The sequence below is a fragment of the Oreochromis niloticus genome, linkage group LG19 (assembly GCF_001858045.2).
Source record: "Oreochromis niloticus isolate F11D_XX linkage group LG19, O_niloticus_UMD_NMBU, whole genome shotgun sequence".
Taxonomy (NCBI): domain Eukaryota; kingdom Metazoa; phylum Chordata; class Actinopteri; order Cichliformes; family Cichlidae; genus Oreochromis; species Oreochromis niloticus.
In genome coordinates, this window is record NC_031983.2 from 20,532,141 (window position 1) to 20,556,519 (window position 24,379).

Consider the following 24,379-nt stretch of genomic DNA (forward strand, 5'->3'; position numbering starts at 1 on the left):
AGAGAAGATAAACAATTGTACCCAAAGATGTAAAAATACATTTTCTGTTATTTGTCATCTGATGATGTTATGTGGAGAAGCGGAGCTGGCAATGATTTTTAGTTGGATCTCAGAGACTATTCAGTTATACAATGTAAAAGTTAATGTCTTTTAAAAGAAATATAGGCTTGCTTGCAATTCAAGAAAGTTAAAGTTCCACTAATTGATTAAGTGAACTGGAGATAATCAGTTAGATAAAGATGGATTGCAGGGGACATTCCTGCCTTGGATCATAGGTAATGATGTTTTACCTCAACCAGCAGTTACTGTTTTCCTAGAGCTAAAGATAGGACAGTCTGCAGTGATGGCGCAGAGTAAGCTACCACTGTGACTGTAAAAAAGAAAAAGAAAAAAAAAAAGGCAGCGACAACAACAGCTAGGAGTATTTGGATTTACTATATTATTTTGCTGCTAATTGCTAGTTGACAGTTTGGCACAGGGCTTCATGTTACTGCTATCCCCAATTAGGCATTCGCTAAAATTTCAGTTTGTTGGTAGAGTAGTGCTTTTCTGGGACGCTGCAAATATTGCACTTTTGTTAAAAGAAGTAAATACACAGAGTATTATAGCTCATACCTATGAAGCATATGAATGGGATTTTTATTTCTGGAATCTCACTGTTATAAGTTATATATAACTAACTTATATAGCTTACACTACAGTAGTTATAAGCTACTGTAGTGTTTACATGATTGCATAGTAAGTGAAAACTTAGTTGCTTCTTACAGTGTGTGTAAATGTCAGAATATTCACTGCAGCTTATGCCAGCTTAAGCAATGATCATAAAAGTCTACTAGGGAATGTAAAATAAATAACTGTCATACATTCGGAAAGTGAATTCATTATGAACCAATTTTGTGCAGAATGTAGTTTAACAGCAGTCAGCTGAGCCTTACTTGCTTTGCTTCTCTTGTTATTTCAGCTTCTGATTGGATTTGAGTCCGGGATAGTAGTGCTGTGGGATTTGAAGTGCAAAAAAGCTGACTACCGCTACAATTATGATGAGGTAAGGCATTGTTTTCCTTTGTTCCAATTCTTGTGAGGAAACTAGTTTGTCTGGTATTCCTCACTGTTGTCTGAGAAACATGTTTGGTCTTGTTGGGTTTCTTTGTAAATCAGTTAACACATGAAAGAACTCTCCGAAGTTTTATAATGACAAATGAAATGGATGTTTAGGTTTCTTTCATTTTAAGAGAATGAAAAACGGCTCAAAATAACATTATCATGTATTTTGCTAGTTACTCATGAATCTTTTGAAGGGACCCAAACTATTGGTGAACAAGTATCACCTTTGTTGAGACAAACCCTGATTTCCCCAATGATGTAGAGTTACTTTGCTATTCTGAACTATCAAACATATGTTACTTGTACATATGTATCACACTCTATTAAACGGCTACCGTGGTTTCTCAGGCAATCCACTCAGTCGCCTGGCACCATGAGGGCAAACAGTTTGTTTGCAGCCACTCCGATGGCACTTTGACCACATGGAATGTACGAACCCCAGCCAAGCCCGCACAGATCATCACACCACATGGTAGGAGCTGTTGTATACACACAGTTTTATTGTTTATATTCACAGAGGCATGATTAATGGAAAAGCTATATATAGGCCTTTAAATATAGTGTAGTCCCGCCAGTCTCTGAGGCCTCCATGTATAACAGATGGATGCCGACATGTCCATATGTACACGTATGCACCATATGAACTGTATTCCTGCGATGTTAAATATAATGAGTTTTTGTTTCGGGGCTTTGTTTTGTTTTTTTGGCATCTTGAAATCCAATAGGAAAGCAGCCTAAGGATGGAAAAAAGCCAGAACCATGCAAGCCTATCCTGAAAGTGGAATACAAAACAACAAGGGCTGGGTAAGTGTGATGGTAATTCCCACCCATCCTGTGTCTTAACGGACGCTAGTTTGAAACCATATCCTGTACTCAAAGTGTCCTTTCCTGTTATTCTGAATATGTAACAGGCTAGTCTTCTTGACAGCGTCCTTATGCTGATGAAAAGGCCCTGTCTAATAAGTAATTAGACAAGGCAACAGTCTCACGATACTTGTTAAATATAATGATTTTTGACACAGCTGGCAGTATCTGAAGAGATGCTGTTATGTCAAAGTCATTAACTAAATGGGCAACATTTCATTGAAAGCGATCTAATAATTTTTTCTCAGGCTTTTGAGGACGGGGATTAATATAGTTTTCATAATGATTAAAAAGTAGGCCCCTCCCAGCACGGGTTCTATCAAATGGGCCAAATAGTCTCCAGAGAAAACACAACAGTAAAATTTGGTGTCCCTCTTTACCCATAAACCGCTGAGTAGACCTGGTAATTTTTCGTCTGCCACAACTAACTCAATTTTATTGAAGAAGCTATTAAAATATGTGTGTTTGTTAAACCTAGGGACCCATTCATGGTGCTGTCTGGAGGTCTGTCTTACGATACAGTGGGGAGGAGAGCCTGTCTGACTGTGATGCACGGAAAGAGCACTGCTGTTCTGGAGATGGACTACCCGATTGTGGATTTCCTAACGCTGTGTGAAACTCCATATCCAAATGGTGAGCTGTGACACTAGTCAGAACAGCATATGCAATTACCAACTGAAATGATGCCATTATCCATGTAAATTCTCTGCCTATTTGTTTTCTAGACTTTCAGGAGCCTTATGCTGTGGTCGTCCTTCTTGAGAAAGATTTAGTTGTAATAGACCTCGGACAGATTGGGTAAATATTCAACTTTCTAGCTCTGGTTGTATTAATAATTATATTGCATCAAAAAAACATGGATATTTGACATTGTGTATCTAGATTCTACACCAAATATCCACATTGCCCACCCTAAAGTACGCTATATTAATACAGCGTATAAAACTTTATTAAAATTTCAGACTTCATTGAATACAGTATACAAAATATAGCTGCGATAATAAATGTTAACAAAAGATGCTAGAAGTTTTGACATACAGGTCAAAACATGTAGCATAATGCTTTATAATATTTAATGTAAACATGTGGCTGATTGTTGTGACAGGTATCCCATATTTGAAAGCCCTTATCCTCTGACTATCCACGAGTCACCGGTGACCTGCTGCGAGTATTTTGCTGACTGTCCTGCTGAAGTTATTCCTGCACTTTACTCTGTCGGCTGTCGGCAAAAGAGGCAAGGTTACAGTAAGAAGGTAAATGACTCAGTTGTGTTGTCTATGGGATTTTTACATGAGCATTTGACTTCACCGCAGACAGAAGCTTCATTTTTGTTTATTTGTTTTTAACAGGAATGGCCCATTAGTGGGGGAAACTGGGGCCAAGGCACACAGACTTACCCTGAGATCATAATCACAGGGTCTGTATTGATTGAATAAAGTAATAATATAATGATTCACGCTTACTTATTTTAAGATATGCACAGTTCTTTTTCAGTAATTCAAGTCTTATTGTTTTGTTTTTATTCTGTCTGTCCCCTGCTATAATAGACATGCTGATGGGTCAATCAAATTTTGGGATGCTTCTGCACGTGAGTATTTTGTTGTTAAGAGCAGTATATTACTATCGCTCGGGCCACTTCGGGGATGGGGTGCCCTCGGCCTCTCGGCCCGGGGCTCGGTCACTCAGGCACAGCTGGCTGCCCGCGGAGCTCACGGGCACGTCACTGCAACCCCCCTGGCTTCTGCTCCGCGGCTGCTGAGTGACCCCTCATCTGGGACTCTCCTCAGCTCTTTCTGGGATAGTGGCGCGGCTGCCCCTCTGTTGGTCTTCCTTGGTCTCTTGTGTTCTGGGGGCCTCTGGATGTCTGGAGTTTTGATCTCCTCCATACCTGCTTCATGCCCTGGAGGTCGGGGCAGTGGCCCCCCACACCCTCTAGCAGATCATTACATGAAGGAACCTTTTAAAAACAAGCGCGTTCATGCTCACAGGTGTACACACGGGTGATCACACACACAAACTACACCCTTTTGAGCTCCTACCTCAAAGCACACTGTGCGCTGTCGATCTCACGTGCTGCACCATAATGTTTAATATTTAGTATTTACTGTCATATTCCCATATATCATTGTGATCTTGTTTATTACTCTTGTCTTCTTCTGCTTGCTTTCTTTTTTCTTTCTCAACAGGTGATCCAGGTGATCGATATATGTATTTTTTGTCTGCTTATTCTGTTGGTTTTTGTTTTTTGCCCTTTTTCCCCCGTCCCTCTTCTCAGGTTTTTTTTTTTCTTTCCCTCTTTCTTTCTCCCCTTTCTTTCCACCAGTCAAGTCTGTCCCGTATTAAAAAAAAAAAGAAAAAAAAAGAGCAGTATATTACTTACTAGAAAAAGTTCATGATGCATGTCTTTTTTTTGTTTGCTTGTTGCAACTTATAATAAGCTTTCTTTACTGTAAACCAAGCTGTGTCATCTGCATATATGTGTACATATCCAGCACATTACCCTGTTTTTGTTTTGTCTTTTGGGTTTTTTTAATCTCATGCCTCACCATAAAGTTGCACTGTGGCAAGGCGTGAGATCTACTTCTACAGTATCGGTCAGAATTGAATCAAACTGACATGTGTGAGTGGTCACCTAATGAGTCTTCACCCAAATCTATTTGGCATTTTTCCATTTTCAGAGCATAAACCTTATACACGCTACTTACAGCTTCATGAAATTCTTTCTTCTGACCCACTCGGCAATATTCAGTTTAAACTGTCTTGCAAAGTCATTCACAAGATTAACAATCTTGATGCATTTTATATGCATGTATAATAAAGAAAGAACTAATGTGATAGCTTAAAATATTGTTTTACCAAACATGTTTCATACTGCTGGAATCCCATTAAATGGTGATAATCATGATCTTTTTCATCATAACAAAGTGCTTCTATTTGTTGATTCCCACATCGGGAAGATATGGTTGGGTCTCCTAACATATATATGTATGTTGTATGGCTACGACATACTGAAGTGTTCACATATTTTAATGCTTTCTACGGCCATAGTTACGGCTGACCCTGTAGTTATAATGCTACTGAACCCAGACACTTCTATTTGGTGTTGAACTACATTATTTTACCCTAGAAATTACTGTTTGCAAGCCGCCTTGACTTCTCAGTAGATTTTAATTCTCATTAGTTTGTGCAATATAGCACACCAATGACAAGAAAACTTATCACTTTCTTTCTGTACTTCACACATTACAATAACCTGTGAATTCTGATGGATTTCGAGCCGGATGAGCTGCTACGTCACTGATGTTCTGGGTTTCTTTGTTCACAAACTAATTCCCATCTCTAATTCTAGTTGCTTGGATTTTGAACGTAGTGCTCCTTGAAAGAACAATATTAATCACCACCACCTCGTTTCCTGTTGTAACCTGTGCTATCGAGAGTGCACTGATCGGAGGGAATCATCATGTCCATATTTTCCTTATTTTCCTTCCACAGTAATGCTTCAAGTGCTGTACAAGCTGAAGACTGCCAAGGTGTTTGAGAGGGCTCGTGGAAAGGAGGAGAAGCCAAACACGGATATAGTAGATGAGGACCCATTTGCCATCCAGACCTTGTCCTGGTGTCCCGAGAGCCGGATGCTTTGCGTGGCTGGTGTATCGGCTCATGTTATTGTCTATAGGTTCAGCAAACAAGAAATTACCACTGAAGTTGTTCAGGTAAATTGCTTGGGGCATAATAAACGGACAAAGTGAGTGGGTAAATTATTCCTAAGGTCAGGATGGATAGATAATAGGATAATAATGGATAAACATTTACAAGAACAAGCCTTTTTTTTTGTCTTTTTATTTCATGTTTAGCTCTTGGAGGTGCGAATGCAGTCTGAGTTTAGCGACGTGGACTCTCCTGACCCAGGAGGAGAGCAGACCCCCACCCTGCCAACCCCGGGAGCTTCCTCCAGCCCTCAGGAGAGTGAGCTTCCCACTCAGCCATCAACAGGGAGCAACTCCTCTGACGGCCCCCGAGACAATATACCATGTCTACAGTATGGAATTTCTTTTAATTTGGCCTTGGCTTCTGTTTTTGTGAAGCAGGCTGTCACAGACGAGATGAAAAACACAAGAAAAAAAGAATCCTCTTAATAAAATCCTTTTAAAGTAATAATAATAGCAATAAAAATGATGATCCAAAGTGTAGCTTGCCCAGAGATGATAATTTATTCCAGTGTAAACTGCAGCCTGCTGTCGTATCCTGCTGTGTGTTTGATGCAGGATGCGGAGCTCCCCACTGAAGCAGTCTCCGGGCTACCAGGTGGAACTGGTGATCCAGCTGGTGTGGGTGAGTGGGGAGCCACCTCAGCAGATCACCAGCCTGGCAATCAATTCCTCCTATGGGCTGTAAGTCTCTTCTGTTCAATACAGCTGATGCTTTTGACATGAGGTCACATCACTTTGGCCCCACACTAGTCTCCGTAGCTCAGTATCCGTTGTTGTGCTAAATTTGTGTGGGTAAAGAAATTGTAATTATATACTGTCTCAAAGAACACTGTAACCAAGCATTTGCAACCAAGTGCAAAAGTAAATAAAGCCTGGCTAAATCATAATTTTAGTTCCACTCCCTTCTTTGACCTTTCTGTCTTTCAGTGTTGTATTTGGAAACAGTAACGGTCTGGCTGTGGTGGACTACCTCCAGAAAACCCTGCTTTTCCATATGGGCACATCAGAGCTGTACAGCCCATCTGACCCCTTTCAGAGGCAGCCTCGCTCCCCACGTAAAGCAAAGCCTTCCGGAGGTGAGCTGCACTCAACCAGTTAAACACTTTCTTTTTCTATTGATTTCTCTCTGTGTTCTGCTGAACTTGTCACCCTGGATAACATTTATCTCACTGAAATACAGTAAATAATTTGCTACGGTCCTTGTATTCCTTTATTTTTTGCTGAACACTTTTGGAGGCTGTTGGAGGTGGGTTAGGGAGGCAGAGCTGACACTTGGCAGCTGCCCTGACTTCGCACTGTGAGCACCGCCCCCTGCAGTAGCTCCTCTCCCTCAACAGGGGGCATCGCTGGCGGATTCTCCATCTGTTCAGTTGGAAGGAGCAAAGACAGTGGAGCATGCATGTTAGAATGGATGCTGTAGCTGAGCAGAGCCGCTCTGCTGTAATAGCACTGCCTTTTGATTCTGTTTACTGACAAAACAATACATAAACCTTGTTTACTTGTTTCAGCCTTGCTGTTTCTGTCAAGTCTTCTATTGTGTTTTTCTCTCTTTGCCTAATCATCCTGTCAGTCACTGTTTGTCTTCATTCTTTATAGTCTCAGTAGCTTGATGCTAGATGCAGGACTCTTTTATCTGCATTTTGTTTGGTTGCCTTTTAAAAGCAGTCTTTAATTTATGCAAATTGCAAGAACACTATTGGAAACATATACTGTTTTAACAGCGAATCAAATAGAAATTCAGCAGCAAGCAGCTGAGACTTCACATTTTCTTCTGTTTTGCAATTAGATTTTTCTGTCTCACTGTTTTTACTGTTGATCTCTCTCTGTGATTTGGTAAAGACATTCCAACTGTGACGTCTTGCATGTCCAGACTTTCTATCTTGTATTCTGAGTCTATGAAAAAACTACGCTCATCTCACTTCAGTAAGTCCTGTTGTGTCAGATTTTTTTTCTCCCCTTCCCACAGTGTCATTGTTCTCCTCTAAGCCTTTCCTTTTTATCTCCTAGAGATACATTCTCTGGTTTTATTATAGCACCCCAAATCTCCAAAGCTCAGTACTGACTTTTCTTTGACATTGGCAGTGAGGATGGAGTCAAATTTCAGACTTGAGAGAGAGTATCTTTAAAGTATGCACCTATGATTTGCTACTAGACAGCCAGTACTGATGCATTTAGTGAGCTCACTTGTGGTAGATTTGTAAACTGAAGCTGAGCTTACTTGCTAAATTGAATGATTAGCTCATTGTATGATTGCCTTTGTAATACTTGAGCTGTTATTACTTGTTACTACATGTGGAATAGGAATTAACTGCAGTGTAATCCTGTCTGACTCTTAATTACAATTTCTGTGGCTCCTGCAGCGATTTGTGATTCCAACGATGGGTCCAATGCCTCAGAGGACCGCTGCAGATCACCTACTTCAGGTAAGTCTTGGCGTGAACTACCGAATGTATCATTTTCTTTTGAAATGAGTCTTTCATATCGGCTGCCATTTGTCATGTAGGCTCTACCTCACCCTGCAATTCAGATGATGACAAAAAGCAGAAGTTCATAGAGAAGGGTATTGTATTTTCAAGTGTATGACCCTTTAAAAGTTAGAATTTAGACGGTGACTAAAGTTCTCTGACTTGTATTTTTGAACCTTATTTCCAGTGAAGTTGAAAAGCAGGCGCTTTTCCAAGACGGTTGCCAATGACTTTGGTACTGTATCTTTCAGATGTATTCTTTGTGATTACTCACTCTTTCTCTCTGAATGACGGCGTTCTAACCACACTGTGCCTTAATCCTACGCAAGCCTGTGCATACTGTGCCAGTTAAAGGAATAATTGCATTAAAGAAATCGGTTTTCACTAATCACATAATTTTGGGGTTTTGTAGAAAATGAATCAGGGATGTTGATCAAGTGCATGACAGGATGTCTCTTCAATTTCAGGTGCAGATTTTCTATGCAGATTTTTACCAAAATACTGTAGACTGCTGTTACACAACTTAGAATATAGTATTGAAAAATGAAATTTTACTTGAGGATTATTTTTTTTGTGTGTTTTGTTTTTCTTGTTTTATTTTTTGAAACTAAAACAAAAGCATAGAAAATCTGCTTCTCGCCTCAGTCTTTACAGCACTAACATCAAAATTATTTCTCTTGGACTGTAGATACTTGCTCTGTGTGTTTGATTCCAGGGCTTCAGTTCAGTGTTAACTGTTTGGCTGTCCACTGAATTTTTTTTTATTTTTTTTTCTTCTCCTCCTCTCTCTCCACCTACTCTCTTTGCATAACTATGTTCACTGAATTGTAATTACCTTATTTCTCAACTGCCTCTTGCTTTGTTTGACATTACAGGCTCTATTGGTTGTCTGTGATGCTTCTCTACCTCATTTGTATTCTCATGGTTTCTCTCAGGGTGGTCACTGACTGCAACAGACAACTTTTGGGGATTTGTACAGAAAAGAAACTGACAACAACCAAAAGCACCACCTTAAAATCAGCTTTTATTCTGATGAATTGTAATGTTATTTCCAAAAGAGTTCAGCGTCTTATTACAAGTAGTGTCATTTACAAGATATACACCAGTGAGCTATAACATTAAAACTACCTCCATAATACTCTGTAGGTCTGCCTCGTTGTCTGACCCTTTGAGACATGGGTTCTACGACACCTCCGGAGGTATCAGGCAGTACGACCTTAGCAGCAGATCCTTTAAGCTCTTACATCAACGGGCCTTGCACACATTTGACTTCTTTTACTTCTACCACTTCCCACAGATGTTCAATTGAAGTGAGCACTGGGAAGTTTGGAGGGCAAGATCAACAACTTTTCATTTTCCTGGAAATTTTTGGGGCGCAATTTGGCATTGTTCTTCTTAAAAGAGCCAACTACTATTACAGTGAAGTGTTATATGTGGTCTGTAACCATGCTTAGGTTGGTGCTGTGTCAAAGTAACATCTTCATGAACGCCATAGCAACCTCAAAGCAGAACGTTACCCAGACCGTCCCACTGCTTCCACTGGCCTGCCGTCATGCGTCCTGCTGTAATTTCTGACACATGTAAACAATGCAGACGCCCCGTTTCCATGATGTAAAAACATATGATTCTTTAGACACCTTTCTCTATTGGTCTGTGTTCCAGTTATGATACACATGCGCTCACTGTAGGTGTTTTTCAGTGTCTAACAGGGATCAGCATGAATCTCTGCAGCTGTCCAACCTCAAGCTATGCAAACAATCCATTTATATCGAACAGTACTGTTTGATAGTACTATTTGATACTGTACTATCAAACAGTGCTAAGGTTTTCAGAAATTTGTTAAATTAGCTCTTCTAGTGCAATTGGATCACATGGGCCAGTAATAATAGAGCTAGACCTGTTCCCAGTTTACCAGTTGTCCCTCCTCGGGCCACTTTTGGCAGGAAGTAACCTCTTCGTTCAAGGAACATTTATCACATAATGATCCATGTGAGAGGACTTGGGTCCATGCACTGCCCTTCTTTTCTTTTTTACATTTTTCTCCTTTTAGCCCATCTGGTTCGTTTGAACCTTGCACTAAATATAGTCCCACCTGTTTATAGGTGCCATTCTAACAAAATAATCAGTATTACTTAATTCACTTGCCAAAGTTCCTAATGTTGTAGCTGATTGGTGTATGCACTGTGACCTCAACAGTTGTCTTACAGTTGGTATCACCAGGTTTAAAAATCGTACTCAAAATTGTGTTCTATTCAGTGATTGCACACTGATGTGCACATTGAAAACAATGCCACAAAACGGTAAAAATCATAATTATTGAATCATTTATTGTAATTCACAATCAAAGAAGTTTAAAAAAAAATCTCAGTCTTTTTAGGCATTATTGTTTCATCGTAAAACAGAGGTATTTGTTTCTGTTACAGCCAAGATGTCACGGAAAATTAGCTCGTCTAGTGAGCCAAAGACTGACCTGGGTAAGCCAAAACTAATGACTTACATTTTTCTAAGAACCTTTGTATTTTCTTACAGGTGTTCATCTTGTTATTTGAATCTTCTGCTTTGTATTAGGTTCTAGCTTTTTAATAGATCTGCAAAACTACTTCTTACTGTACAGCAACATGTTGTTGTGAATGTCATGTTTGTGATGTCTTGGGGATTTGTTTTTTTTTGTTTTTTTACTGCAAGTTCAGACAAACACTGTCTCTTTTTAAACTCAAAGAAAAGGGTGGGTTCCAACGAAGGCGCACTCAGACATGTAAGAAGCAGTTGTGTTGTGTGAAAAGAACGGCAACAGCCAGGATGAACCTGAAGGAGGACCTCTGTAGAACTAAGTCAGACCCCATTTTCTGTGAGTGGACCAGCCTTGGTCTGACTTGGGCTGAAGTGGGATAACCGGTACTAACTCACTCCACTACTATGGCTCTTACTCTGCAGTCATTTGGCAGATAACACTAATCCTCTCACAGTGTGCGTTTCCTTCTTTTTGAGGAAGTTCCAGTGGCATGACTGCACTCGGTGTTAAAAATCTTGCTTTTCCTGTTTACAGTTTTTCTTGTGAAGATCACACGTGCCGCCGTTGTTTTAAGCCTTTCCCCGATGTCAAAAGGCCTTTTTGTGTTTATGTTGGTATCCCTCATTAGCTTTTTAAAGGGGGTAAAAACTTGTTCTTAAGCTGCCATCAGCACAAAAATGAGGCATGAATAATTCTTGGTTCTAAAACAGCTGGGTTTTTTTTGTGTTTGGTTTTTTTTTTTGTTTGTTTGTTTGTTTGTTTGTTTGTTTTGGGGGGGGGGGGTGATCCTATAATAGGACATTCATTTTTAGTTATTTAAATAAACAACATTAAGTTTTCAGAATTAATTCCAGAAATGCACATTTGGGAAAAAGTAAACTGCTTCCTTGAATGTAAACTCTAAGAGCATCACAATGTCAAAAGCTTTTTTTTTTGCTTATGCTGGACTTAGGGTTTATTTATTATGTTACTGTGGGTGTTTTTTTCTTTTGTGCGTGGATTTCCATTTCTGTAAAGTACATAAATACGGTGGAAGGCATTCTCTGCTAAACCTCTGACACCAAAATATATATCTCTAACCAGGGTTTTCTTTTTCTTGGAGAACTAAAATGCTAAAGTGGAGAGTTTAACTACTAACCCCTTTCACTTTCACATGCATTGTTTCCTCATTTCCTTTTGTTTGTGCTCACTCCTGCTGTCCAGATGCCAAGGATAACTCATTCACCCGCTCACGCAGTTCAAGTGTAACCAGCATAGACCGAGAATCTCGAGAGGCCATCTCCTCCTTTTACTACTGTGAGAGTTTTCCAAGGAAGACAGACAGCCTGGTCAGCCCCTGTCTGCTGGTGGGGACCACCCACGGCTCGGTGATGATGGTGGCCCTCAACCTGCCACCCGCTGGAGACCAGAGGTTACAGCAGCCAGTTGGCATTGCGTCTTGCGGTAAAAAAATACAAAAAACAAACTTAAAATAAAATTTGCATGAGAATACATAGTGGCCTTTGTTGACAAGCATTAGAACGTCAAGCATTAGAACTAGGATAAAGCAGCCTTCATAGCTGAAAAGGAGCGAGGGGGAAGGAAATGTTGATAAAGGTGTGGAAATGTGTGTGCAAGGAGTTGACAAGAGTATAGACTAAAGCTACACAGATGGTTTCCAATATGATATCATTTGGTGCTACAATAGTCACATGCTATCCACACGATAGGTATATCTTGTGGTTTATTTACTGAAGCCAAAGGGTAAACAGACCTGACCTTAACGTTTTGGTTTTAGGGTTAGTTTAGGTTAAGAAAACAAAGCCTAAAGCCAAAACTGCACGAGTTTTAGAAGGCAGTTAAGAACTTATCATGCCACTTTTTAGCTGACCTTGAATTATGCTGTGACCAATTTTTTATTTTAAGCTGAAAATATCTAATTTCTCAGGCACCCTGGTCAAGCTCAAAGGAGGCATTTTAACTATGTCCCTGCTGGATGCAACTGGAACTCTGCTGCCCCCTTCATTTGAGCAGTGGTATGACCCAAATGCTTCAGATGAAGAAAAAGAGAAGGGTCGGAAGCGAAGGCCAGCCTCTCCTCCCTCGTCACAGGAGAGCCAGGATACTCACTTTGCCATACTGTGTTCGGAGAAACAGGCCAAGGTGGTGGCCCTGCCCTCCCAAACCCGCATCTACAAACACAGCATCACAGAGACCTCCTTCGTGCTGAGGGCTGATGTTGTGCAGATGGCTGGGGCTAACTGCATCGCCTGTTTCTGTGCTAATGGGCATATAATGACTCTGAGGTATCATCATTACTAGCGTCTGCTGTTATTTATATTTTGAAATCTCTGATCAAGCAGAGATACCAAGTGATGAAAACATAAATAGATGTTAGCAACTTGGTGTGGTGTTTTGCGTGATTACAGTTTACCCAGTCTACGGCCTCTTCTGGATGTCAACTACCTGCCGCTCACAGACATGAGGATAGCTAGAACATTCTGCTTCTCCAACCTGGGTCAGGCTTTGTATCTCACCTCCCCTACTGAGATCCAAAGGATCACCTACAGCCAGGAGACCTGTGACAACTTGCAGGTCAGATAAATGATCAGATCACTATCAGCTCCATGCCAGTAGCTTTGCAGAGAGAAAAATGCATAAATGCCTCGCAGTCCAAGAAAACTCCCCAGCAGTAAAACTGTTTCTTTCAATTTGGAGTTAAATTTAGTCCAACATGGCAGACATTTCTTATTTGTAAGCATTTCAGAAATAACAAGGAGTTTGGCAGCGATTTCTGCCAAACATAGCAACGCGGACTTACTGTGTTTACTTTACATAAATCTTCTCACATAGGCTCAGTCTAAACCAGGAAAAATAACTGGTGTGATGTTGGCACGCATGCTTATGTAGTCCAGCTGTTTGAATCAGGTCTGCGTTGTAGACTGCAATCATTTTAACGTTAGACAACATTATAATTCCTCTTAGTTATCTTTATAGAAAATTAGAGGTCAGTAGAAAGGTGAAGTGCTTGTCTGCTTACAGATAATTCAGTAGATGATCTGAAGGTGCGGGTTCATTTCCTTTTTCATTTTTCTCTTTCAGGGAGATACAGGCCTTAATCAGGTTGATTTAAAAAGTCTGCCTGAGTCTGTATATCTTCAGGGACAATATATTGAAATACATGTACTGATGTTTCTGTCTTTCGCAGGAGATGCTCAGTGAGTTATTTACCCCAGTGGAGACACCAGAGGCTCCAAATAGAGGTTTCTTCAAAGGCCTTTTTGGGGGAGGAGCTCAGTCTCTGGACAGGGAGGACCTCTGTGAGTACAGAGTGCCTTCTAGTATTACATAAAGAGTTCTCAAAACCTCAGAGTGCAATTAAATATATGTTTGCATTTGAATACTTAATGCAGTTGTTTTAAATGTGTAGTTTTCATCAGTCACACAAATCAGGCTTCTGAATTAAATGTTTCATATATTTTTGTATTATTGTTATTACATATATATCTATATGTAAGTATTTCACAATTGAAACTTCATTTAGCTATCCCGTACTATGTGTAAAACACTTTGAACCTTTTTAGGGCTTTTATTCCGCTGTCTTTGGTAAAATGATAGGTGACCTTTCATTTAGGGGAAAATGAAAAAAAAAAACTTGTCAACAAACCATCTGCATATCTATTTTTGTCTCTGCTAGTTGGAGAAACAGCTGCAGGTAAGGCGTCTCGTAGCCTGGCGCAGCACATCCCTGGCCCAGGCAACATGGAAGGCATGAAGGGGGCCGCATCGGGAGTTGTGGGAGACCTTGCCCGTGCCAGAATAGCTCTGGACGAGAGAGGGCAGAAGCTGGGCGAGCTGGAGGAGAGAACAGCAGCCATGATGGCCAGCGCAGAGTCCTTTTCCAAACATGCGCATGATGTACGTGCATGGCATCTGTTTGAGCGCTTGTATAATTTTTTTTCTTTTTCAGCTTATCACATTAATCCTGATTCACATTTTTTCCCCACTTTACTTCCTTCAGATGATGCTGAAATACAAAGATAAAAAGTGGTACCAGCTCTGATGGCAGCGTGTGGAGCATCGGACTCTGTAATTTCACACACCAGTATCTCTGAGGAGCTGCAGGTCCCTCTACTTCTCTTCTCTATTTCTCTCCACGGGGGAGTTATGCGCAAAAGAATTGTGCTTTTTTTTTCTTCTTTCTTTTTCTTTTTCCCTCAGCGTAATATTATCTCTCTGCATTACCTCAGTCACCTGAGGACCTCTGCAGAGCAGACACTGTCCAGTGCAATGCAATGAAGGATGGAAAGAGGAAAGAAATGGAAGAAGAGAAGCTCTTAGGAGAGACTCATTCCATTTTCACCTGAGAGTGATGATGTTCATTTAACATCAGTCCACACAGTAGGAGAAGAGAGGACCTTTCATATATCCATCAGGCATATATAAAAAGATATAAAGTGCTGTTCTTTTAGCCTGACTGCATTTGGTCATTCTCTGCCCTTTATGGTGTCTGCCAAACACAGTGGACTTAAATGAGGAGGAAAGTCTGATGACCCCTTGTCCTTCAAATCTAATCAACTAAATGAACGTGCAAGTTTCTGTAGTAATGATTAAATCACTGAAGGACTTGTGTTTGTTTTTCTGTCTAAATTATTTTGGAGTTTGTCTTTTTGCATCTGTAAGTATGGCTTATCTTTCTTTTTTTAATATATTGTTTTTGTCTAGAAAGGGCCTTTGAAGTGCTTAGAAGAGTAAATAAATGGGCCGGGAGATTCTGAATCTATTGCCTCTCACCAAATAAGGGCTGGTAGTACACTAGTTCATCACCGACCATACCTTTTTACAGCTTTTACCAAGCAAGTGGGTTTTGGGTGAGAAAGACGAATGGTGAATTTATGGAATCACTCTGTTTTATTTTTAAATGTAATTATTTATGGGAAGCGAATAATAGTTGGGGAGTAAATGAAGTTGGGCATTAAGTTTTATTTTGTTTCTTCTATTAAATGCGAAAAAGCAAGTGCTGAAAATGTTTACCCCAATAACGAGTTTACATTGACCTATCATAAAAATGAATTGATAAGAGTGTATACACTGGAAAATCCCTGAAGAGCTTATTTTCTTCAGGCTTTCAAGGGGCTATAGCAAAGTCATGTATGAGAAGGATGATGTGTTGATGGGCAAGGCTAAGATTGCCCTTAATATAATTACATATATATATATATATATATTTTGGTTACAAATTTAAGTTTTACCTGTCTTAAAGATGTATCTATATATGATCATTCAAATTTTTATTGGCATACATTTGTAGCTGAATTTTTTTTTTCTTTCTTTTTTTCGGTCTTGTTTCTCAATGTGTAGGTAAAAAAAGCATGTGTCTCTTACAGCACAATGGAAGTGATAACGCTGTGTTTGTATCTGTAGCTGCCAGTAGAAATGACCAAGCACATACACGTGTTCCACGCAGTGCCGTTGGTCATCTCTCTCTGAACCATTAACTTAAAAAAAACTGTTTCTGCCTTTGCCTCATGACGCATATATGCTAACCTCTACCTACGTGTATATCTGTGTCTTTGTAAACATACATATATTCAGGAATATGTGTATGGGCGCCAATGTCTATATAACAATATATTGACCTATGTACTACAATAGGTCTTTTGAGGTTTTTGTTTTTGCTTGACAGTGTTTTTCAATGTGATTAACCGGAATCCTATTGTAATTAGATTAGATTTCTTTTTCATGAGGTGTGAGGATATGCTGCTATTTGTGTCAATATAGGAGCATTATCTGTCGGGCTTTTATTTTGAAAAGAGGGGACAAGACTTTGTCAGTTCAGTTTGCTGCCAAATGTTGTATATAGCGCAACAGCTGGACACAAATCTGACAGTGCGGGTTCAGGTAATGTGACATACCGTATGCTTGCGGCCATGTTTTTTTTCTGACACCAAAGAGTTGCTTAATTTCACAAAGTTGTCTTGATTCATTTTTCCCCAGGCGTTAAGAGTCAGTCAGGATAGTTTGATGACACTCTTAAGAAATCTTCTGTGTGTAAGGGGGCGGGGTTTAGGGAGGAGATTGGCTTTGCTTCGTCTTATGGGCTTGACACCTTCATTACTGCCCCAAACTGCTGGACACGTGTAAAGTAAACCAGAGGAGTTTCATTCCAAAATGGGATATCCAGCAATGGAAATGGAAATTGACTGAATACTTGATCCTAGAAACTGCTAGGAGGTTTGAAACCTCTTTTTATTTCTGTGTTAAATCACTGAAATAAAGAAAACGTACCTAGAAAACATTGGATGAGCAGTTGCAATATGGAGATACGGCATTTTCGAATAAAACCCTTCACTTTTAGATGGCTGATTTTTAAATCTACTGTATACTATTGAGATAAACCCATTTGGAAGAGCAGTTATGTGGGTTTTGCACTATTTTTTGTACTTAAAATGATTTTGTTAGTATGATTTTTTTTTTTTAAGTGTTGATTCCTCTGTCCCATTTTCTTATGTTTCAAAGGACCAAAACATGACAGAACCTATGCTTATTTATGTAATTTGCCAATTATGCTGATTTCTTCACTCTCAGATTTGTTTTCCATGTCAACATTAATGTCCAAGCTATGGCTGTGCATAAATATCCATCATCCAGACATGACAGTGAACGTTTTCTGGTATATATTTAACACGCTCATCTCAGATTTAAGCTTTTCTCCTGCAGAACGAACCATCCTCCTTTGAGTGAGCCGCTGAGTCTTTTTACAAAGTGTGGCCTCAACTTTAAAGTGCTTCAGTTTGCAACATATGTCCTAAATGGTCTCTTATTGCACATTGAAGGATGCATGATATTAAGTGTTTACAAACTTGAAACAACCATGTATTATCCCCTCTTAGAGATTGTCTGTTCTAGCATTTGTATTAACCACCATGCTGAACAAAACTGAAGTTCTCTTCACACATCTGGAGCGCGTCCCATTTTCATTTGATCATGCCAATTGTACACATACGAGAGATTATATTTATTTTTTATTGGTACATCTGTTAATGTTGCTGTTTGCTTCATGAAAACTCTTGCTCTCCCTGCGCTGTAAAAATGCATTGAAGTTGGAAGCTAGGCTCACAGCACCGTGCAGGAGAGCTCGAGGGTTTCTCACTCGCCATACTTCCATCCATCTGTCTTCTGGGATGAATATCTGTGGAGTTGCAGTATTTTCTCATAGTAGGCAATTTTTGTACAGTTTTATTAAAATAAATTTCACATGGATGTCTGACTTTATCTGCTGCCACAATTTAGACTGTAGATACAGTATATATAGATATTATTGTGCAATGGAAAATAAATGTAAAACCAACCGTAATGAGTTATGTGTTTTCCATTTTATTTTTTTTTATACCTGAATCTTTTGGCCTCCGGAGGTCAGAGTTCAGTGGCTGTTCTGGATCATTATGTCTTGCTCAAAGACTTTTGGGGCAGCTCTGACACTGACCTGATCGTTTTAATGGACAGCTTTAGAATACGTGTGTTTAAGCTTATGAGTTAAATCTGCCAGATTTAGACATTCAAGCAAATTTCCATCTCCACTCTCAACTTTCAGAGAAGAGACTAATTTTTGCAGTTGCTCTGCCACTGTGAAAGACCTCTGGAAAGTCTTTGTTTACTTACGCTCATGTAGTATTAATCAACATTTTTGTGTTTTGGAAAGTTTATATCTAGCAGGGTAGATAATTCATATAAATAAGTTATGTAATAGATATTTATAGGTACTCGTGGTGTTTTAATCATATTGGTATACTAAACACCTATAAAAGTATACTATTATGAGTGCCAGTGATCCACTTAGTTTGAAGACTTTCTGCTGATGCTAAACAACAACAACAAAAAAACAAAGAAAATAATTTTTCCCTATCAATAACTTTTTCTTTTGTTTTTGTTTTTTGGTTGTTGTTTTTTTTGAATGACACAAACAAGCATCCATACAGATACAGCAGCTGCTTTGTGTAATCTTTTGGTCAAGGGTCAGAAAAGTTTAAATATGTGTAAGTTTTAGTGATTATTTGAAAATTTGTTGTTGACTTTGGTATGTTTTTATTTTACTTATTAAAGGTTTTGTCACATTTGCTCACCTAGATGTGGAAAAAAAATGTGAAATAAATTTAAAATTCAAAATTAAAATGATTAAATTAAGGTGAAGGATGGAAATAAACACTTTTGGTAGTATTTTTTTTATTACTTTTACATTATTATTTTTGTTTGTTTTTATTGTAATGTTTTTGTGTGTGCTTTAGATTTATTTTATTTTATTTTATTTTATTTTATTTTATTTTATTTTATTTTATTTTATTTTATTTTATTTTATTTTATTTTATTTCAGCGGCCGCTCCTACATTTCCCAGCAGCCCCTGCAGGTGGCGCCGGCGCTCTAAGAACTCCCGTCGTCCAGCGGGATAGAAACTACAGCGGTGAGTAAAGATCAGGAGCAGCAGCATCCTCACTGTCTGACGAACCGGCGGATGGAGCGGAGGGACGGCAAACTTGAAAACGGTGAAAGCCGGGGACAAAGTAAGCCGCAACACGTGTCCTCTGAATAGCCATAGACGATTTCTGTGATTTATTTTGTACCATTTGTATTTTAGGTTTTATATATTGATGTGTTTGAAACGACATCCTCTTAAGTCTGTGCTTCGGATGAATGTTTTTGATGGACCTCCGCGTCTTGCTCAGTTGCCGCCGCGATGAATGAAACAAAGACGATGGACGCACACTGACCAACACCAACTCTTTGACGTTAAGATCCTTGTGCTTTAATTTTTAAATCTAACAGAAACACAGCGGACTCACTTAAAGAGTTTTTCTCCCGCTAACGGTAACTTTACGCTTCCCTTGACTGCTCAAACTAGCTAAGCAGCCTTGCATTTAGAAGTCTCTAGCTGACTGCATCAAAGGGGGAAATTGTTCTGTGAACCCCTTGGCCCTTTCCCAAACTTTTAGCGATGTGACAGCAACAGAGTCTGAACCGGAAAACGTGGGAAGTGCAGGTGTCTCAGCGTAAGTGGGTGAGGTCAAAGGGCAGCTGACAGTACCCTGCTGTCTCCTGATATGCGTCTGCTTTGCTGTCTAACGCTCTATCCACAAGCAATACATGTGTTTGCTTTGGAGAAGTGAACTGGAGACTGTGTAAAGTCTTACGGACCACAGTGCTGGATTGCCACTGCACAGACCCAGCACAGCAGCACCAGTGTAAATGGAGATGATGATGATGATGTGCACTTAATTTTTTTTCTCTATTTCCAGTCTTAAGATGAGCCAGGGGCCAAATCTCGTCCTCCAGTGGCTGTCTAAGCTCCACCTGGCCCAGTATGTGGAGTCTTTCCTTGACAATGGGTATGATGACTTGGAAGTTTGTAAGCAGATTGGAGAACCAGACCTAGATGCTATCGGGGTCCGCATTCAGTATCACAGACACAGGCTGCTCACAGCAGTGCAAGCGTTAATAGAGGAGGACAAAAGGAAAGCACCTGGGTACTATTTCACCTTAGAGCCTCTGGATGCTTCCGCCTGCCACCACATCTCATACTCAGACAGAGTGGGTGACTTGGGGACTTCGAGGTGTCACGCACAGACTGGAGGAGTGCACCAGGCCGCCTGTCCTGGGAACCATAACCCGAGGTTCACAGACTGTAATGACTTTGTGACTTATCCCAAACTGAAGCTCAAAGTACTCATACGGGATAAACTTGCAAAAGATGGCATTAACCTGGGACAAGCACCTTACACCCACAAGGTAGGATACTTTTACTTCATCTCTTGCAGTTAAGTTGATAATGCTGGGTCTTTAAGAGCTGTCTCATTGCATTTAATATGCTTACTTTGCTGCGAATGTGATGAAGAGTGTGACAAATTTCTTTGATAGTGCTGACGTCAAGTGATTCTTCTTTGAGGATGTGTTGGAGTCTCTGGCAAAGGTTTACTGAGGTTCATTGTAGTGTTAGTTTACTCAAAACATTTCCATATTAGTGTTAAACTTAACTGGATTAAATCTAATTGAATTGACTGACTAAGACTCACAATGCCCTCTGATCCTCAGTGTACATCTTTTAAATTAAGTTAAGGTGATTTTATGTGGAAAAATTCCTAATAGTGTTCTCTTTTTCTGGATTTACTGTTCCATAAGCAGCCTAAATGTGCCTAGATCGCTATTTCACGTATCTCCCAGAATGCCATGTCAGAAAATGTTGAGTTCAAGCGTTTGGAAGACATTATCCCACTCTTCCATAATCCTTTCCTTTAGCACCCTTCACACTTCCAAACTGGGGCATTAAATCCACACTGGAATTGAATTTGAGCACATAAAATGAAAAATGTGGTGTTTTATAATAAAAGATTTGCTGCAGCTCCAGCTGTTTGGCTCTGTAGCCATGGATTCCTGCTTAGAATACACCACAACACCTACAGCTGTTTTAAATCTCCAAGAATTACTATAGTGGCAAACAGTTCTAATATTTTTCTTTAGTGAGTCGTTTTTAAGGTAGATGAACAAACAAAATACAAAAAAAACAAACAAATAATGTTACAGTGATGCTACTCGACTGTATATAAGGCAAAAGAGGCTGTGACATCCAGAATGAAATGGTACATGATGCTATGTTTTTCCATGTTCACAACCTCTGAGATCAGAGATTTCCACATGGAAATGGAAAAAGGATCATCGCTGACCCATTTGACCATTATTCTTTTCTTTGATAACATTAAAACAGACTGAATAACGGCCGCCTTTTCTTTAAGGGAGGCAGAAACTTTTGCAAACATTTGAATTTTCATGCATTCCTGCAAATAATGCAATTTGGTGACTACACGAGTTTTACATTTAGGACAGTCTGGTAGGGTTTCTGTTCTGTACTTATTATAGCCATATGGAGAAATGTGTATACAGCGTGCAAAATATTATAGTGTAATTCTTTTTTTAAATGTTACAAATAAAATTTCTCAATTGTTAAGTCTCATTCCATTATCAATGACTATTACTATTAGCCAGTTTCAACATCTCAAAATACAATTTGGATACAAAGTGTTTTTGTTGCTGATACTTTACACAAAAAAATCTAAGAGATGTGAGTAATTTCGGATTTCTAGCAAATTCTTATACACAAGTCTTCTGATCTATAAATATTTGTAGAAGTTATATATTGCAATTTTAAAATATAATAATATTTTAAATATTTTAAATTTCCCCTTCTCCTAGAGGTCGATGATTCTAACAATACTCATTCTTTGCCAGAATATAACATTTGCTCAGTTTCACTGGTTAAACAACAATCACAGGAAAAAAAAATGAACAAGAGTTAAAAAGCTTCCAACCTCTGTGGACAGTCTGCCGTGATGACTGACTGACAGCATGTCATTTTATTTCGAGGGATTTTCTCCCATCCTGACAACTGTTCTTTGTGTTGACTGCAGGGACTGTTAGTTAATGTAATTGCAGAGGATAGCTGTTCTGCTTTGGCATTAACCAAATCCATTCAGTCCATAATACACTCGGCGAGTGGTCCAAGGCCGGCCAGATGAAAAGCTCAGCGACACGTTTGGCTTATTTTCAACAGCCTGTCTCCGAGAGGAAAGTGTGACTGATGGATTTGGGATTTGATTATAGTGAAGAAAACTGATGTTTACCGTTGGTTAAATGGTAAACAGTCTGTATTGTAACAGCGTGTCAGAGTGAATTCTTGCTAGAAGCACTGATGGACACTGTCCCGGCATATTTTTACACTTACAGACCTAAGGCACAGTTGTTTTTCACAGCAGTGGTGCTTAGGCAAGAGAGTACTGGTGTTGATTATTTGTCTTTCCAAAGCTGATACAAGTTTAAAATGCTGCTCATCAACAATGAATGAATGTGTTCTGAGGGGGTAGTGAGCCAGATGCAGCTTTCTAGTTGGATTGAGCTCATATTTGGTCAGGACCGCAGTCCTTGTATTTGTGCTTCTTTGTATCAAGTGAGCCTTATGCTGTGTTTGGCGCTTTGTTATTTGCTTTATTATTGAAACTCTAATTAGGAAAGTTTTCTTTAACCATCTGCATTGCAATCACCTATGAAAAGTTTTACTCTGCTTTTGAAGCCAGCACACGGATCTCTTGCCAATGTCGCAGTGCCAGACACTGCAGGACACCCCCTGAGGTCCTGTTTCCATGCCATGACGGGTCAGAGATTTACACATTATTAGGCAGGTGGTTTTACTGTTGTGGCCAATTCCTGAACGTTAAAGCTGTGGTTCTCCTGCCATCCACTGTGTGTTTAACATTTTGAGTATTATGTCATCCTGGTGCATTTCAGTAGGAAGTCGGTCAAACTTTTTGGCTCATTAAATTTGGCCCATTGGATCCGTCTCAGTACTTGCACCGCAAAGACATGCACGATTATTTCATTCATTTATAATGTGAACGATGACTCTGCTTCATTCGGTAGCTCATTAGTAAAGAAAAGTTGAAAGTAAAATAATCAGGTAAAATTGACTGTTATGGAAACAGATTTCAGAGCAGTTTGGCCTTTCAGCTTCATCAGATGTAGTCCATTAAACGGTTGCAGGATACAGGTATGTAGGCCAGTACGGCCCATTTTCTCACCAGGAATAGCATACAGCAGCTTAAGGGTAAGCCCATCTCCTCCACCAGTTCTCCTCTGCTGAAATTTTGGACCATTTAGAACTATAATATTGTATGCTCTCATTTAGAGATCAGTTCAATGTTTGTATTATATTTTCCAGGCCTTATTCACCACAAGACAGGGATGTTTTAAAACCTAGGTTTGGGCTGTGTAGTTTATGTTTACATGATATTTTAGTAAAGCCTCTTCACACCATACCATTTTTTTTCTTCTATTTTTTAAAAACTTGGTCTCCCATTTGCTTTGTTTGATTTTAACAGTACAGTATGTCCTCAGGCCCTATTCTGTCTGGTATTCATGAACCACAGCGGTTTGCATCTGTAACCACATAATGCCTTCTGCCCTCAGTCACTAGCTCAATCAGTTCCCAGTGAGCAATGTGCTTTTCTGCCGATTCTATACGCACGACTTGTTCACACAGACCCAAAGGGCCTGTTACTGACTTTGAGAGGGGAAAAACAGTAAAGCTGATTAAGTTGTAAATGATCTAAGTGCTGGTGACACAACAAGCCATGTTCTGAAAATGTAACATGGAAAAAATAACAAATATTTAAAATATATTATCTGGATCATTTAAAACACAAACAATGACTACTGTAAACACAGAGAAAGCTTGATTTATTTGCTCATGAAATTACAGATGGTGGGAATGGGAGTCTGTGCTGCATAGATATAGTCTGAAACAGAAGTTTTGTTTCAGACAAGATGATAGAGAGGTTTTTTTTTTTTTTTAAAGATATGCACCAGATTATTCATCATTTGTCAGTAAAGCGTACATCACATTTCATCAAGCCCAATCCCTCTTTGGAAAAGCTCCCTTTATAGCTGTCTTAACAATGGGCTTCAACTCCCCAGAAGGCCTCGCTGCAGTGCCTCACTTGAAAACCGTCCTGGAGAAGAAATCTTTATAAGATTTTTTTTTTTTTTTTTTTTTTTCTGTGTTGCTTCTCCAGAGGATCAGAGGACAAACAAAACCAGCAGGCCCCTTTTGACAGAAGAAAAGACAGCCTGAATAGAGGCTGGCAAAATACAAGATCTACAGCAGCTGACAGCTGTCTCTGCCTTTGTCACAATAAAGTGGAGATTG

At 39.5% G+C, this 24,379-nt stretch overlaps 2 protein-coding genes across 8 annotated transcripts in view; both read left to right on the forward strand.

Annotated features, from left to right (window-relative positions):
* stxbp5b (syntaxin binding protein 5b (tomosyn)) overlaps positions 1-17,986 on the forward strand; it is a 29,749-nt gene extending 11,763 nt beyond the window's left edge. Inside the window, exons 7-29 of one of the 7 annotated variants that reach the window (XM_025900879.1) lie at positions 962-1,045; positions 1,453-1,576; positions 1,830-1,908; positions 2,447-2,601; positions 2,694-2,766; positions 3,074-3,221; positions 3,318-3,385; positions 3,516-3,556; positions 5,461-5,681; positions 5,823-6,007; positions 6,234-6,359; positions 6,606-6,754; positions 8,039-8,101; positions 8,182-8,238; positions 8,331-8,378; positions 10,567-10,617; positions 10,863-10,991; positions 11,859-12,098; positions 12,583-12,940; positions 13,064-13,229; positions 13,843-13,954; positions 14,332-14,552; positions 14,656-17,986. In XM_025900879.1, the coding sequence (XP_025756664.1) occupies positions 962-1,045; positions 1,453-1,576; positions 1,830-1,908; positions 2,447-2,601; positions 2,694-2,766; positions 3,074-3,221; positions 3,318-3,385; positions 3,516-3,556; positions 5,461-5,681; positions 5,823-6,007; positions 6,234-6,359; positions 6,606-6,754; positions 8,039-8,101; positions 8,182-8,238; positions 8,331-8,378; positions 10,567-10,617; positions 10,863-10,991; positions 11,859-12,098; positions 12,583-12,940; positions 13,064-13,229; positions 13,843-13,954; positions 14,332-14,552; positions 14,656-14,697 (2,940 nt within the window). In that variant the 3' untranslated portion in view covers positions 14,698-17,986. The remainder of the gene's footprint in view (positions 1-961; positions 1,046-1,452; positions 1,577-1,829; positions 1,909-2,446; positions 2,602-2,693; positions 2,767-3,073; positions 3,222-3,317; positions 3,386-3,515; positions 3,557-5,460; positions 5,682-5,822; positions 6,008-6,233; positions 6,360-6,605; positions 6,755-8,038; positions 8,102-8,181; positions 8,239-8,330; positions 8,379-10,566; positions 10,618-10,862; positions 10,992-11,858; positions 12,099-12,582; positions 12,941-13,063; positions 13,230-13,842; positions 13,955-14,331; positions 14,553-14,655) is intronic. The other 6 variants (XM_025900880.1, XM_025900882.1, XM_025900883.1 and 3 more) reach the window with 6 other exon arrangements.
* A 1,050-nt stretch (positions 17,987-19,036) lies between these two features.
* Positions 19,037-24,379, forward strand: part of sash1b (SAM and SH3 domain containing 1b) — a 55,625-nt gene continuing 50,282 nt past the window's right edge. Inside the window, exons 1-2 of the mRNA XM_013270109.3 lie at positions 19,037-19,193; positions 19,926-20,415. Of these exons, the coding sequence (XP_013125563.2) occupies positions 19,933-20,415 (483 nt within the window). The 5' untranslated portion in view covers positions 19,037-19,193; positions 19,926-19,932. The remainder of the gene's footprint in view (positions 19,194-19,925; positions 20,416-24,379) is intronic.